This window comes from Branchiostoma belcheri, unplaced genomic scaffold (assembly GCF_001625305.1).
Source record: "Branchiostoma belcheri isolate BF01 breed outbred unplaced genomic scaffold, Haploidv18h27 scaffold61, whole genome shotgun sequence".
Lineage (NCBI taxonomy): Eukaryota > Metazoa > Chordata > Leptocardii > Amphioxiformes > Branchiostomatidae > Branchiostoma > Branchiostoma belcheri.
Genome location: NW_017804254.1, coordinates 1,907,628 through 1,923,456, shown reverse-complemented (window position 1 = coordinate 1,923,456; position 15,829 = coordinate 1,907,628). Strand labels below are relative to the sequence as shown.

The 15,829-nt window shown below is 41.9% G+C and overlaps 2 protein-coding genes across 4 annotated transcripts; both read left to right on the top strand.

Moving 5' to 3' along the window:
- The first annotated feature begins 414 nt into the window (after positions 1-414).
- On the top strand, positions 415-7,593 carry LOC109482979 (myoneurin-like). Of its 3 annotated transcripts, none has more exons than XM_019785884.1 (6): positions 415-474; positions 1,071-1,256; positions 1,627-1,754; positions 2,665-2,789; positions 3,009-5,156; positions 5,657-7,593. In XM_019785884.1, exons 2-6 carry the CDS (start codon positions 1,099-1,101, stop codon positions 6,278-6,280), a joined length of 3,183 nt encoding a protein of 1,060 aa, XP_019641443.1. In that variant the 5' UTR covers positions 415-474; positions 1,071-1,098; the 3' UTR covers positions 6,281-7,593. The 3 variants fall into 3 exon arrangements, with proteins under 3 accessions (XP_019641443.1, XP_019641445.1, XP_019641444.1); XM_019785886.1 differs by having other exon boundaries at positions 5,749-5,853; XM_019785885.1 differs by having other exon boundaries at positions 5,746-5,853.
- A 1,528-nt stretch (positions 7,594-9,121) lies between these two features.
- LOC109482986 lies at positions 9,122-11,419 on the top strand. The gene is made up of 2 exons (XM_019785944.1): positions 9,122-9,739; positions 10,205-11,419. Exons 1-2 carry the CDS (start codon positions 9,254-9,256, stop codon positions 10,796-10,798), a joined length of 1,080 nt encoding a protein of 359 aa, XP_019641503.1. The 5' UTR covers positions 9,122-9,253; the 3' UTR covers positions 10,799-11,419.
- Positions 11,420-15,829: the final 4,410 nt, after the last annotated feature.

Here is a 15,829-nt window from a genome sequence, read left to right as displayed (position 1 = left end):
ATTCGGACGGAAGCACCAAATATTGTGTCAAATTTGTGGAACAAATTGAAGAATGTCTTATTGCAACTGCATGACGTTCCTCCCACTCATTTATAGTCATTACCATTGCTGTGACTGAAGATGCAGAAACTTGTAGATGATGATGATGACGACTGTTCAATTTTTACTTTATCCGGTAGAGGCCGCTTCTAACCAGTCTATCTTGCAAACATAGCATGCTAATGTAGCAAAGTGCGTTCAATTTGTACTATTATTGCTTGTCAACGGTTAATTTTGCAACATAAATAACTTCTTTTTTATATTGGTGGGTACATTGCTTAATAAAGTGCTGTCCTTTATCATGAAACATCAAAATGAATTGATACCTTTTTTTTTGTTCTTGTTGACTGGATGCGCTCCTCTCAAAAATGTATTCGTATCTTGACAGACAGGATGCCGACCAAATAAGACGCGACGACCGATTTTGGAGAAAAAGTAAGAAATATTTGCAATTTATCGCTTGAAATTTGAGCTGTAGGGAGCCCAGGTAATTGTTACTTTATGCTTAACCCTTTAAATTAGCTGAAAATGCCGTCAGTTTCTCAGTTTTTGCGAGTTGGCGTGGAGTGTCTTTGTCTGGCGGGAGCCGCCTTGCGATGGGCGGGTGCGTTGTTTGAGTGGGGAGGGGGGCATTTTAACTTCATTTTGTAACTTCATAGTTTTATAGTTTTGCGTGGATTCCATGTCGTCAAATATATCTCTGCGCACTATATTATATAACGCATAGTCACGTAGCGTGTATAAACAAGGCGCAGAGTTGTTTTTAAGGTTCTCTGTTGACCGTGGTGGAAAAATATTTATGATAAACAAGGCAAGGTCCTTGCTGTAAAATGCCGTCATAATTTGTAGCCTTTTCGGGTGTTTGACAGGGGTTGAGCACAGAATGCTAGAAACTTGCTTAAAGTTCAAAGTTACATACAAAATTAAAGGACGAAAGAAGTTGGGTGAGAAATACTTTTGATTGAGATATTATAATTTGTGTGACTAGGTCGAACCACATACAGATGCTCACAGTGTATCCTTTGGTTTAGGATCTACATATCTTCTTGATCCTTGAAGATGGCACTGAGTCCAGGGCAGCCTGTTGGGGGACTAGAGACAGGCATGAAGCTGAACTTCCCCGAGCAGCATGCCCAGCTGGCACAGTGCCTCGACGCCCTCCGGCAGACTGGGCGGTACTGCGACCTCACGGTCAAAGTACAGGACAAAAGCTTCAGGTCAGACTTCAGGAATGAAGATGCACACTATTCATTGTAACCTTTTCTTTTCAAATCCGCAATAAAATCTATGGATGAGTGTGTAAATCTTTACATTTTATCTTAAAATGCTCACTCGTAAGAAGTCATTATGAAGCAAGTTCAATCTGTAATTTCCAACACAAGAAATTGGATTTACTTGATGAAGACTGGGGATGTACAGTTTTGGATATGTTCAATTTCTTGTGTTGGAAACAAAGTCTGTGTTTTGTGAGTCTTTTGTGGTTCTCACAATGAAAAAGAGTTTTTTTGCTGGTCAGCCTTACTGTGCAAATGTGTTATTGTGCTGTATCGCTAGAATAACAGTAATGTGCTGTGTATTAACTTGCAGCTGTCACCGTGCTGTCCTGGCCTGCCGGACTCCGCTGTTCCAGTGCCTGGGAGATGACCCGATCGTCCGTGTGGACTTCCTCCATCCTGCTGCCTTCTCAGCACTCCTGGACTACATGTACACTTCAGGTACTAACAACTACATTGACAGTGTTGTCACATGTAAGATGTTTCCAAGGACCGGAGCTCTGATTTGCAATAAAGATCATGTACATGTATATAAGAGGAGATATAAACTTTAAACTTTATTCATTCAACCAACCTTGCAGTACACACATGCATTTGCATTGAACTGAATTGTGTTGATCTTACATTTTAAAATTTGGAAAACACTAAGAAGAATTGATAACATTTAACAATTAAAAAGATATCATATTACATCCCATTGCGATCATCATAACAGTATAAGTACGTCGACACATTAAAAGTTTTCTTTGTCAATAGTTAAAATCTTCTATCTGCGGATACAATGGACACAAAACAAAACAGAGGTACATATATACATACTGGCAATGTACATATTATGCCTTTCCTTGACATGAAGCATGGGCCTTAGTGTGCGTTTTGCAGTTATTTATTGGTAATGAAGTTTGTATTTATTGGCAAAGAAACAGATCATTACAAGGGTCAGCAGACTGGGCAGAAGTAAGCTGGTAACAGCTGGCCCACAAAAGTACAGACATGACACATAATTTAAAAAAAAAATGAATTAGAATCTAATATTAGATAAGAGGTCATCTGTGTTGGTAGTTACATGTTTAAATTTTAAACATTTGATCCAACACAAAGAAGTTGTTCTCTCACCTAGACCAAAACTGTCCTATTTGATGATAGCTGAGGTGGTTTACATGTGTATTAATAAAAAAAAATTATGTTATGCAAAGATGAAGAGTTAACTGGGCTAAAGAACAGCAGATGTCCTCTGTTCTCAGTCATTCGTGAATTGTTTCTACCATTTATTCTATTTTGTCCCTACCATACCACAGCAAATACATATATGCCTACATTTGTATGTTTGAATGTTTTCCTTTATCCACAGAACTGACCGTGTCCAGTGAGAGCTGTAGTGATGAAGACCTTCTGGCCACTGCTCAGGCCCTACGGCTCCACCCTGTGGTCGAGTGGCTCACAGACTACCTCAAGGCTAAGGGAGCTGTCGACAAGGTATCGTTAGAGAGAACTTAGAGAAATTATAGGGCTAGTTTACTTGATGTTAAGTAACCACAAGCATTTCTGAAAGCTTTCTTGACGAAAGCAATGATTGTTAGGGTTATGGTATATAAATGATCACAATTGTTTATATCATTAGTATGTACCTCCAATGCTTAGTTCAGTTTAGTTGTGACAATAACTTGTGTCATATTTTGCTTTGTTGCTATACAGGTACTGGAAGGAGAAGGAAACTTACAAACTGCGGCACCATCTTCACTTTTTTTACCTTCCACTACTGATAACCTGACTTCCAACGCAGTGAGCACCCTCTTTCCAAGAGTCAGTCAGAATCTTCCCTTGCCTTTTCTGAACACCAACGCCTCCTTCAGTCCTCATACAGAACTGCAGGGGGCCTCCACAAGCCTTGGGCAAAAGCAGCCAATCGAGAGCTTGTTCTTCAAGAACACAGGGAAATCCAATGGAGCCACAGTAACAACAGCAGATGCGAGCAACGCTGCACCTGGGAGGGATCCACAGCTGTGCAGCTGTCACAGGTGTGGAGTACACTTCCTTAGTGCCAAAGTTTTGAAGCAGCACCTGGCAGTGTGTGTGGCAGAGGTGGGGGAAGGGCCCAGCTGCAGCCAGGACAGGGTTGCAGAAACTTCTCGTCACCAGAGGCCAGTGTTCGGCTGCTCCAGGTGCTCCCAGTACTTCATAAGTGCCAAGACTCTGCAGATGCATCTGAAGGTATGCAGCCGCCTGCAGGAGTACAGGTGCAGCCTGTGTCAGCTCAGGTTTGTGAGTCAGCGCGCCCTGGACTTCCACACCAGGGACTGCTGGAAGTCCATCCAGGAGTTTGAAAGCCCGCAAGGCTCCAGAAATACAAACAGAGGAGGAAACTCTGAGAAGCCGAATGAAGCGCGCTCGTCTCCTCGCCAAAGAGGGAAGGGTGATAACAGTGGAGCCCCTCAGCAGAAAACGTCCCAACAACAACAGCCCAGGAGCAGCAGTGACAAGAGCCTTGAGGAAGAAGAGAACATAGAAGCATCAGACAGCCAAGAGGTTCTGGTGTTAAATGCTAAAAAATCAACCGTCGACATCAGCAGTCTGATCACATGTAAGCAGTACAGCTGTAGTCAGTGTGCCAGTAGTTTTCCTACTCCCCACAAACTACAGCTCCACAAGCAGCAGTGCACCAAGTCTGCCGTTCTGGTAGGCCATCAACAACGACAGAAGTGGGTGTGTGCTAGGTGTACACTGCCTTTCCCAACAATGTTATCCTTGAAGAACCATGGGCCCTGGTGTAAAAAACAGTCCTCTGACAACAGGAATGGGGCAGTAAGTGACAAAACAGCAGCCAGCAGTAGCACAGAGGCCCAGCCCATAGAAAAAGCCACTGTGCAAGAGGCTACTCCAAATAAGCAAGGTGCTAGTGCTAAGTCTCCAGACCAGACACCAGATACTTCCAGCTCCGTAACATCTGAAAAGGGGTCTGAAGAAACTACAGCAGAACCAAGTAAGAAAGATCCCAAGCCTGCGAAAGACAGGAGTAAAGATATTGTGGAGAAAAGTAACAAGAAGAATACCAGTCTCACAAGGAGAGCTTACAGCGATGGCAGTAGTCCAGTCCTTACTACACTGAGAAGCAGCCCAAGGCACATGGGTCGAACACTCAGAAGCAGTCCCAAGAAACCCCACATCTTGAGCAACGTTGCCAAGGGCAACCTAAGGATCAAGCTGATGAAGAAGGTGCATAAAGCAGGGACTTCTCAGGCAGCTAGAAATAGAAGAAGTGTGTCAGCAGCTGTCTCTAGCAAAGCAGCTGGCTCCAGCATAGCTGCTGGTACCAGCAAAGCAGCAAGCAGTGCTGAAAAAGCAAACACTACTCCCGGGGCGGCAAGAGAGAAAAGGGCAAGTGAAGACAGTCCAAATACAGCAAAAAGGCAGAGAAAAGGCACTTTGGTTCCCAGCAAGAAGGGCACTCTACCAAACAAGGCACAAACTGGGAAGGACCCCACCACAGAGCACAAAAACACAACTCGTGCACGAGAGGAGCAGAGCAAGACCAGTAAAAATTCGAGCGCTGCCACTAGCACAAAACAAAGACCCCGGGTTGTTTTAAGGAGAGTTGACCCAGCCATGGGGACCTCAAAAGGTAGCAACACCATCTCAGCAAACATAGACACAGTTATAAAGCTGGAGCCGGAGGATGATGACTCAGACATGTGGGGAGGTACCAGGAGTCCACAGCAGCGGAGTGGGAGGAACTTTGGCTCTCCTGAAACCAGCATGTTCTCTGCACAGTATCACTGCAACAACTGTGGCCTCAGCTTCCCACAGAGAAAGGCTATGCAGGACCATGAGGTCAAATGCAAACAGGTAAGGGTAAGAAGTGTGTGAAGTGACTGCATGTTGATATTCTTTCACTTCAGATTGCCCATCCCTGACATTGTGAAAAGGGATGTGTAAGGCACCTCAGGACATCTGAAGTCTTGGACTGGACTTCAAGTGAAATTTTACGAAGACGATTTGATGAATCAGGAGACTTTCCAGTTTTTGGAGACAACTACGGTCTACTTAAACAGTAGATGAAATGTAGAAAAGCTGACTACCGGTAATGATGATAGTAATGCCTGTTTGACTTGTGTTTATGTAAATCACATAGCTGCTAGCTGTGGAAGCATGCCTTTTGCAAGACGTTTTTTTTTTAAATTGCAAGTCACTGATTCTAATTCACAGTCATTCTTCCCCCTCAAAAATTACTTCCCGTTTCAGTCTCGTATTTTTCATCCAAAACCTGACTCTAGTTGAGAACCCTGTCTAAGAAGTGGGAAAATAGTTTTGTAGTAGAAAGTAAAAGAAAGGCAATTTTTCTCCAGGCTTTTGAGGAGGCATACTGCCAACAGCTCAGCAAGGCTGCTAAGTCGCACTGCTGCCAGACGTGTCTGAAGCTTTTCTCCTCTGACAGCAGCCTTAGGGCCCACCGCCAGGCGTGCCAGGGTGCCGTGCTGTACCGCTGTAAGATCTGTTGGGAGGACACCGACCAACCCAAGGCCCACATGGAGAAACACTGGCGCTGGCACCGGCCCGCCGAACTACGCAACAACCCTTGTCTTAGCATCGAATCGGATCTGCCTCTGATCAAGTCTTTGTACATGTCAGTCGTAAAGCCAAACGAGAAATGGTCGTGTACCCTGTGTGAAGTAAAGAAGGGAAACGTCAGCGGAAGGTCAGCAGGGAGAGAATTCAGGGACAGGTTATCTCTATGGTCGCATCAGACATCTGCTCACAAGGTTGTCTGGAGGAACCTGACCTGTGGGGAGTGCGCGGGATCGTTCAAGTTCAGCGTGAGGGTGGAGTATCTCCGCCACATGTTTGCGAATCATGTCGAACTGAGGAAAGCACAGAAAGCGTTCCATTGTCAGGTCTGTGGAAAAGTATTCCAGGACAGGGGCTTGTTGGAGCTTCACCTGTACAGACATGGTAAACACACAGCAAAATAGGCAACTGTAACAAACAAACAAACAAACAAACAAAATGTGTGTTACTTCTCAGGCCTTTATGTAGTAACTTACTTGTTGAAACAGATACAGTTCATTCTTTAGACCAGATCACTTAATTTTCAGTCCAAGACATTTGAGCATAAGTAAAAGAAAGTATATAATCTCAGTTCTGTGATCTGAACATTACCTCTACCAAACTATAATTATTTTACTAAATATGTGTTACTCTAATAGTTCAATAGCAAAAATTATCTTTGATTTTGTAGACAAGTTGTGTTTTCTTAATACTAGAGTAATGACCACGTTAATTTTGAGTAATGTATGGTACATCTACATGTACATGTACCTGACAGTATATCTACATGGACATGAAGACAGATTGTCACACATTGTTTTTGTCCCTTTTTATGAGGGTACCTTGTTACTGTATGTATTATCCCCTATTTTTTTTAGTTGGGACTATAGAATATTCCCAAGTTTAAGCAGTTTGTTAGTGTCCCAGCTAGTACTAAGCAGTATTAGATCAGAACAATTTGTACATCTCACACCAATTTGTTGTGGTGCATAAGTAATTCCTTTGCGACTTTCATATTGCATTTTGCAAGTAGTAATCTTGTCAGGGTAAGATAGTACATCATATTGTGCATTTACTCTTCAGACCAGTATTACTGCAAAACTTATAAAGTTTCACAATTTAGAGTTCGAGATTTTTTTGCTGTCAAATATTCATTAGAGTTTAAAGATGGAGGCCTTTTCCCTAATTTGTTGGATTATTTTAGTTGCACAACTTATGATGACTGTTAACTTAGAATGTTTCAATCTGCTTTCCATGTTGATGACTTGGTGGCTAGTGGAGAGTTTAATATGAAGAGAAAGTGAATAGTGTAAGTTTGTGACGTGTAAGCATGTTGTCATTCTGGTAAAATAGTTTTTCAAGGTCTTGCTGTAGTATTCATTATCTTAGGCCCAAGTTGGTATTTTCTTCTACCGGTTGTACTTTTATTATTTCCATTCAAAATGCTCTTTGTTGTTTTAGTTAATTTATAGATCTCAGTTAAGTAGTTCTGTTATTGCCGTAGTGAAGTGAACATATATTATGTTCATGAAATTTGAACTTGTTGAAGTTAAAATCAACAGTAGTTAGTAAAAAGGAGCAAGGTGAATGGTGTTACATCAATTGACTTCATCATTTATACAGTACACCGTATGTGATGAACTATTGAAAAAAAAAGTAGAAAATTTGTTAACAGTTGTTATTGTTGTATATGTAATACTAATCATAACATGGTATATATTTGTGTGAATACTAGTATAGAATATGTGAAAAGAAAACTTTTGGATAGAAAAAAAAAACTTTTTCATTGCATGTTAGCATTGGTATTTTTGTTAATAAACATGTTATTTAGAGTTTACATGGCTCTTTCTTGATTACCTTCGCCAAGAAGGTTATGTTTTCGTTGGCGTTCGTGTGTGTGTGTGTGTGTGTGTGTGTGTGTGTGTGTGTGTGTGTGAGCACGATAACTCAAGAAGGCTAAGATGGATTGTCTTGATACTTGGTAGGTGGGTAGGTCTTCATGAGACGTGGAACTGATTAGATTTTGGGCCCCCTAACGGCTTGTTATGGTACTGCAGCTGAACTTCCGGTTTTGATATCTCGTGATCTAGACATGCTAGGGTGACGAAATTTGGATGGTAGGTAGCTCTTGTGCTGGGGAACAAGTGACGTGAGTTTGGACCCCCTAGCGGCTTGCTCTGGAATTGCAGGGGCATTAGTTGAAAAATGTTTAAAGGCGGATAACTCGAACCGATTGATGGATCGTCGTGATTTTTGGCATGTAGGTAGCTGAAGTGATGCTTGACATAATGTTATTACAATTATGCAAATATTAATGTAATTTGCATAATTAATGAGGAAATTCTATATATCAGCTGCATTCCATGATAGGACTATTCAAGCTTGTGATATATGTAATGCAGAACGACAGAAATACAGGCAGATATCGATTATGCAAATGAAGACTTAATTTGCATAATCAACGAGAAAATGTTATAATTACATAGTGGTAATGTCTGGAATTTCATACATGGGATATTTGAAAGTTATGTGAAGGTGAACATTATTAAACATAATTTATTCAAATAAGGACCTCATTTGCATAATTTATGAGGACATGCTATAATGGCATGCATTGATAAGATAAGACTGTCTTCTGGTGTAGAATATGATCAACAGATATAATTGATGCAATATAGGATCCTATTCGCACAATCAGGGGGATTAATCTATAATTTCTTAGTCATAAAGGCTAACATCAGTTGGCGAAGGTATGAGATCGTGGAACTCTAGTTATTGTTGAGTTGAATTCTTTATACTAGTAGTGATCTGTATGCTAGTAGATGGTTGGTTGCCTGTTGTAGGTCCTTCCTGTATATATACATTGTTGATATATTAGCCCATGCAGCCATACTGCTCAGTGAAAGATAAACTCTTTGCATGTTAGTATGTGATTAACGTTACTTTACGTTTACTGAAGTCTGTAAGTTATTTTTCCAGCACCTGTTGCTTTTTGACTACATTTTATGTACCGTTATGACAATAACATGGTAATCAGAGATAGCAGACTTCAATCCCTTTGACAGAACGTACCAAAGTTTCAGCGCGCAAACAGACAACATGTATCATGGTGCTAGTGCTAATGCTCGTATCACTCCCTTGGGAAAACAAGTCTCGCGCGTTTTGGTGAGAGTTTACGAGAGTTAAGATTGACCCGACAGAAGGGGCCGGTGTATTCAAGTACTTCCGGTTCACCAGCATTTTGGTACCTTTGGTGTTATTTAGAAGTGTCATGTAGCTTTCTCTCGTCTATATTTGCGCCAAGGGACAACTTTGGAGAGCTACAACAAGAGGTAAATACAGAAGAGTCACTGAAAAGAGCTACAAGCTCTACACAGGTAAGAGCAGTCAGCAGAAACATGCGGTCGAAGAGGAAGCCGGAACAAAGGAGGAGGTTTGAAGACCTATCTGGATCTGAAGAGGATGGAGAAGACGAAACACCCGACGCTGTTTCTGAACCCTCCGCCAAGGCTAATGTACAGAAACGTAAGGCAGGACCAGAGGCAGGGGATGCCGAGAGCTCCCTAGGTTCTGTCGGTAAGGCCAAAATGCCTAAGCACGACATAGATCTTGAACTAACGGTAGAGAACTGCGACTCGGACTCTGAGACCGCGTGTCCGCCTGTAGCCGCTAACGAAGAGGAAGGTGACACTAGTACCGCAGCGGAGGACACGACAGAACCTGCGGCAGGCTCCGAGGAACTGCCCGGGAGAACGTCTGGGGAAGAACCGGAGACGGACCTGGCGCAGACCATCGAGGCGGCGGAGGCGTACCGCGCCGCTGTCCGGGCCGAGATGTCCAGGACTCGGGCCGAGGGAAGACCGGAGGACGCCGACAAGCAAATTGTGAGAATATATTTTGTTTTCAAAAATAACCTTTTTAATCGTATCAATAAGCACTGTTGATTTGTCATGCTCCTATTTTCTTAGAAAAGTTAAAACCGTAATTTTGTCAATCAAAAATTATGTCAGTCTTGATCATACTCATACAATAATACATGTAACAGTTACTAGTACTATTGTACATGAATGCTCTCCTAAAAGTGTCTCCTTTCAGACCCTGGGCCCCAATGTGTGTCAAATGAGATTTTAGCAACGGCCCTGCAGCAGGGTTATACATTTTTCAAGCAACTGAAAACATACTTAAGGTGCTAAAAGTCTTACAATCATTTCCACAGTTTCCCAGTTGTGTGACATTTACATGTTATCCACATGTGCCACCTGATCCACGCTACATATTGCGTAGGAAAATAATAGCAGACACCCTGAAGCAGCTGAAGCAAAGTAAAATGTATTGTTTTTCCTCTCCAGGCCTTTCAGGCTGGCCACACCTGTGTGAAGTGCATGATGCTGTTCTCCTCAGAGAGCAGTCTGCGGGCGCACAAGGAGATGTGCGGGGAGGTCCACTACCGCTGTAAGCTGTGCTGGGACGACACTGACGAACCCGACGAACACATGGAGGAACACTGGCAGCGCGACCCTCCCCCGGAACTGCGCTACAACCCGTGTCTAACCGTGGAGAACGACATGCCGCTCATCAAGCAAATGTACATGTCCCCGGTGGGGCCGGACGAGGAATGGCAGTGTACGCTCTGCGCCACCGCCACGGACGTCAGCATCCGCCAGGACAACTGGCCCACGTTCAGCTTCAGTAACAGGACGCGGCTGTGGACGCACCAGGCCGTGATCCACGGGATCGTGTGGAAGAAGCTGCCGTGCCAGGCCTGCGGAGGCTTCCTGAAGTTCCACACCAGGTCGGACTACCTGCGCCACATGTTCGCCATGCACGTTCAGCTGAGGAAGGAGGAGAACGCGTTCTGCTGTCTGATGTGTGGAGAACTGAACCATGACAGGGCCTGGCTGGAGATTCATCTCTTCCACCATGCAAAAATGCCAGCAAAATAGTTCATTATTTTCTTCTTATTACTATATTAGTGTAATTTACTATTATTCTACTAGTCTTTAGATGTGGATATAGGAATCCTGTTGAATTATGAGAATCTGCAAAATAGGAAGTACATTGTCATGTATGAACTTGGTGACAACCATTGAACTTTTACTAGTAAATGATGGTGAAAAAGATTATTTTACATTTTGCAACTTCAACTTGAGTTCTTAAGCAAACTATTCATTAGTTCTGTCTTGAAAAGTTTGGGAAGATTGATTGGGAAGGTAGTTAAGAGATAATAACCTGCACTGTCAGGTGTATATGGTGTCCTGGTCATTTCCTATGACCACTCACTCCGCGATTTATGAGGTAGTCTTATAGGACATGGAGGATTCAGAAATATAGCCAATCCATACTTAACAATGTAGCAAACTTAGCGACTGTCCTCTACAGTGTATTATAAGGCCTGCGTTTACAAAATGTAGACTTGGTACAATGTATTAACCAACTTGGTTGTGAGATCATAATTAACTACTGGTGTGGTAATGCTGTCATAACCAATGGGAAATGGGGACTTCTGATTGGTTGACATCCTCTGGCTATTATAAGGCCACACCGACTTAATTTTATGGATGACTCTGGCCTGGGTAGTCCATGGTAGTTAGCGACAATACCGAGCCGGTGGTAACTCTGGAGGATAGCACCCAGGCTACCGAAGACCCACGACTCAAGAACTCAGTACGTACCTACAGTGCCGATTTACAAATTCCCCAAAAAGCCAGCATGTACCGGCTTGTCGCATACATCGCTATGTACTGCCGCAAATTCACAATACCAGTTTTGCATCCCTGTGGTTTAGTAGAATTTTTATTTTTGGCCGGAATTTTTTTTTATTCGCCCGCGCGCACTATAGCTAGTTTGGGGGTCTTCAGAGGATGTCATCCATAAAAATTAAGTTGGTGTGGCCTAATATATGATAAAAATTTTGAAAATAAAAACTTCGGGTGTTGCAAATAGATGTTGCGATTGTTAGTACAGGGCTCGAAATTAACATTGTCCCAGTGTCAAATGACACTAAATTTTCAGCTTGGGACAATTCAAATTACGTTTCGGGACAATTTTGGGGCAATTGGAAAATTCTAAGACCATCCACGTCATTTGGGAACGTGATCCATCCATCCTGCTGCAGACTGCTGGCAGCCTATAAATATATGATACTCTGACAAACATTTAAATTTGACCAATCAGGGATTCCAAATATCAGGGACGGCGCCATGCCCATGATATTATCATGTATTTCCCTAATTTACTAATAAAGTGGACTTCAAGTTGTACAAATTCAGTTGTTGTTTTCTTATTTTTGTCATCAACTTATTTCCTGAAAAGCAGGCTGGGACAGTCCATCTTCAGTTCGGGACAATTGAAATCTATGTTCGGGACAATTCTGGGACAATAGTGAAAAAAGTTAATTTCGAGGCCTGTAGTAAAACTGGGATTAAAAGTGGGAGGAAGGTTATATGGTTTAGTTACTGACCCCTTATCAACTGTTTGAAATAGCATTTATAATTATATTTTGTTTGGTATATTTTGTTAATACTTTGCTGACAAGTTGTATATATGGTAGTTTTGTGTTTGTGTGTTTTATTAACTTTGTTGACTGATTTGCAGTCGTAGTCTAGTATAGTAAAATGCAAGGACTACTCTCTAAAATTAATGAGAATCGATCTACAATAACTGTACATATGCAATACTCATAATCTACAATGTCCGTCAAGATCAAGACAGTTATTTCTTAAAACCTCATCCTGTGTCATATGTACAACCAAACAGTAGGTACACTGGCAGGTTACAAGTATAGGAATGATCACTGTTGTTTACCTCATGTACATGCAAATTATTGAAAGACATGCAAATTATCGGTATGCAAATCACCCAACTGTCACATGATGTTGCCTACCAATTGCTGGCTGTGACATCATGGATATTGCAAGGAAGTTAGTTTTGAATTAATTAAAACAACTATTCGTAAAGCCAATTTTACCTGAAAGTAGTGAGCTTTTTTTTCTGCTGCTTCCATGTGTAGCAGCTACAGTACACTGTACATTTGTGGTTTGGTAACCAGGATAGCTGAAGGGTGCATTGTTAATTAATGGTGATATTGTGCAGGCTATAATTCATAATGAATCCTCTTTTATATTTATGTGACTGAGTGTGTGAATATACATTGAAAGTATGATGGGAAGTGGTTTTCTCAAAATATTGTTTGCATACATTTTTCCTGCAATAAATGCTTTTTAGTTAACACCATCACTGTTGTAATAAAATATAATGAAATTGATCAGTTTAATTTGATTTCTTATCAGTATGTCATATCTATATCTGTATACACTTGGTCCTTTTTGCTACTACAGTTCCCTCCAAACACCTTATTTGTATACATACAAGTTGGAAGGAGAATGGTTGATATTTACATATTTATTCACCTTGTAGTCAAAATAGGATTCAACAAATTGCTAACATTATCAAAACAAACAAAAAAATTGTTTCCATGAGTCTATATTACCAAGAATCGCCCACTTTTACTGGAACTGTTGTAGCTAAGGTATGTTTGTGATAGCAACAAGGAAGTTCCTATTCAGTGTGTAGTTACAGTGTTTTCATTGTTGATCAGTTTCTATAGTTGAAAAGGGTTGGGCTGTTCCAAATTTTTAAATTGGTTCTTGATTTTTTTTTTGTAACCATATGACAACTCTTTATGCAATCAGAGAAAATCATAACGTTTTCTGTCACGTATTTATATTAGGGCAGCGAGAATACATTACGACCTCACAAGATCAACTTAGATGTTGCCTAGCCTCCTGTACAGATTTGTAGCGGGGCGGCGTTTGTTTCTACTGCTGGAGTGGCGTTTTTCCGGAGGGAGGGCCTTGTTTGGGGGATAACTCTACCGCATTGGAGAACTTGTAAAAATGTGTATCATCAGCACACACACATCACACACACAAAAAAGATACGCTACCACACGAGGCGTCTTCGAAGGAGGCTAAAGATTACTAGTAGTTTGTATTTTCTGTACGGTGTAAAAATGCGTTCAACACCCCCACGCCCCTCCCAAAAAAAGAAACGCCACCACACGAGACGTCTGTGAAGGAGGCTAAAGATTACTATTAGTTTGTGTTTTCCGTACTAGAGAATTATCAGTGTAAAAAAATGCGTATCAGCACCCCCTCCCCATCCAGAAAAAGGGAAGAAAAAGAAACGCCACCACACGACAAGTCTGCGAATGAGGCTAAGGATTACTAGTAAGGTTTGTATTTTCAAACGTCTGATGCACAGAAATGTGTTTCCTAGCTATGCTTGGTGGGAGCAATGGGGCTTGATTTGTAGTGGTACATGTATATTCTATATCACATGAAAGAGCAAATATTTTGCCAGGGAATATAATTTTAGAAATCGATCGAGGGCCATTATTAGATACAAAACGACTTCGTCACTACGTACATTGCACACGCCCTGACAAGGTGCGTCGTGACAAATCAGTCAGCCATGACCTTTTGACACTTTAGATAAAGCCGCCAAACGTCACGCGTCATTATTTCATTAAGGTGGTCAAATTAAACTTTCCTGTGGCGTCCTCTCCGTGATGTGTATCATCTTTCAACAAAGGCCGTATCTCATCTTGATTGACACGTTTTGCAGAAGTGTAACACCTGAAAACAGCCCGGTAAAAGGTAGGGGCTGTCCCGGCTCGACCAAAGGTGGCTTCATTATAGCTAACATGGAGGTTGAAAAGGCATCGTCTATACAGAAGTTTGCGTTGTCCCTTCAAAAACAAACAACAGATATAATAAACAAGGAGAAACAAACAAATAGAGCGCTCGAATGTCGACTGTTCAATGGATGGACGGAGACTAGCTGGTTTCACTGACGCCAGAATCGCACTGTGCTACAAAAGTAGGTTAAATGTGCCTGACGAAGGGAAACTCTAGATCTGTACGTACGGATTTTTCACAAGAAGAAATCAAAAGCTAGTTTTATGAACTGTGTAAAAACAGCGATGGGTACAAGTAGAGAGCATTACTTTTTAACAATGAAGTAAACTGTCCGTTAAACAATAAAAATCTACATGTACGATTGACGTCGACACTCGACTGTATTATACAGCGATGTGACACAGGTAGTGAGCATGCTTTTGAAACAAAGTATCTAAGATACTCAATGAGTCAATTCCTCATATTGGGAAGTGAGATTATCAACGAAGCCCGTTATTGTTATGAACTGGGCCCATAGGGTATGTGCGCTGGTATTTTTTTTCCAAGTAGATTTTTTTTCCAAGACTATCCCCTCTATACAATATTATCGAAAGGAGAAAATTACCCTTTTTTTTGTTTCTGCCAGCCAAGTTTAGTTTACATAGATAACCCCGTCTAACTGAAAATTCTAAAGTAGAGACGTTTGGAAGTCTATCGTGGTTGGGCCGGGTTGGGTTCTCTTCGGTGCTGCAGGAGCTCTTCCCTGCCGGTCGACTCAGCTAGGTGCCCCCTACCGGGCGTTCTGTTGTACTGGGCGGGGGGAAAAACTATTAGAGCCCCGAAGACAGCCTGTCCCCACCACGTTAGACTGGATATCAGGCTAACAAGACTGAGGTCAGTCCGGGTGAGTACACCAGATAATGATAACAAGCGGAAAGCAGAACACACGCCTAACGTGTGTCTCACAGAGGGCGGCTTCAGGGCAGGATTTTTCACGGTACATTTGTGCACGGGTTCAACAAGGCTACTATTGTCTTCGTTACTTGAAACGATAATCTCCAAGCAGATCCTAGGGCGAATGGATACTGCCTGGCATATACTGTCTTTTGCCTCCCTAGGATCTGCTTGGAGATTATGAAACGTTGCAAATAAACATCAAATTTCTGTAATGCATGTGGAGTCAATACAAGTTTTGTTTGCTGTACAGTGGTTGTCCGTCGTCTTAGATGTGTTTGATTCCTGGTTAGAGGAATGCAGCCAGTTAACAATTTATGGGTGGACCACGGTTAACAGATC

Bases quoted from the DNA above. Each gene is read 5' to 3' on its own strand.
- LOC109482979 (XM_019785884.1), top strand. From the start codon at position 1,099: ATGGCACTGAGTCCAGGGCAGCCTGTTGGGGGACTAGAGACAGGCATG. The intron at 1,755-2,664 runs GTACTAACAACT...CTTTATCCACAG, and splicing joins GGACTACATGTACACTTCAG to AACTGACCGTGTCCAGTGAG. The intron at 5,157-5,656 runs GTAAGGGTAAGA...ATTTTTCTCCAG, and splicing joins ATGAGGTCAAATGCAAACAG to GCTTTTGAGGAGGCATACTG.
- LOC109482986 (XM_019785944.1), top strand. From the start codon at position 9,254: ATGCGGTCGAAGAGGAAGCCGGAACAAAGGAGGAGGTTTGAAGACCTA. The intron at 9,740-10,204 runs GTGAGAATATAT...TTTCCTCTCCAG, and splicing joins AGGACGCCGACAAGCAAATT to GCCTTTCAGGCTGGCCACAC.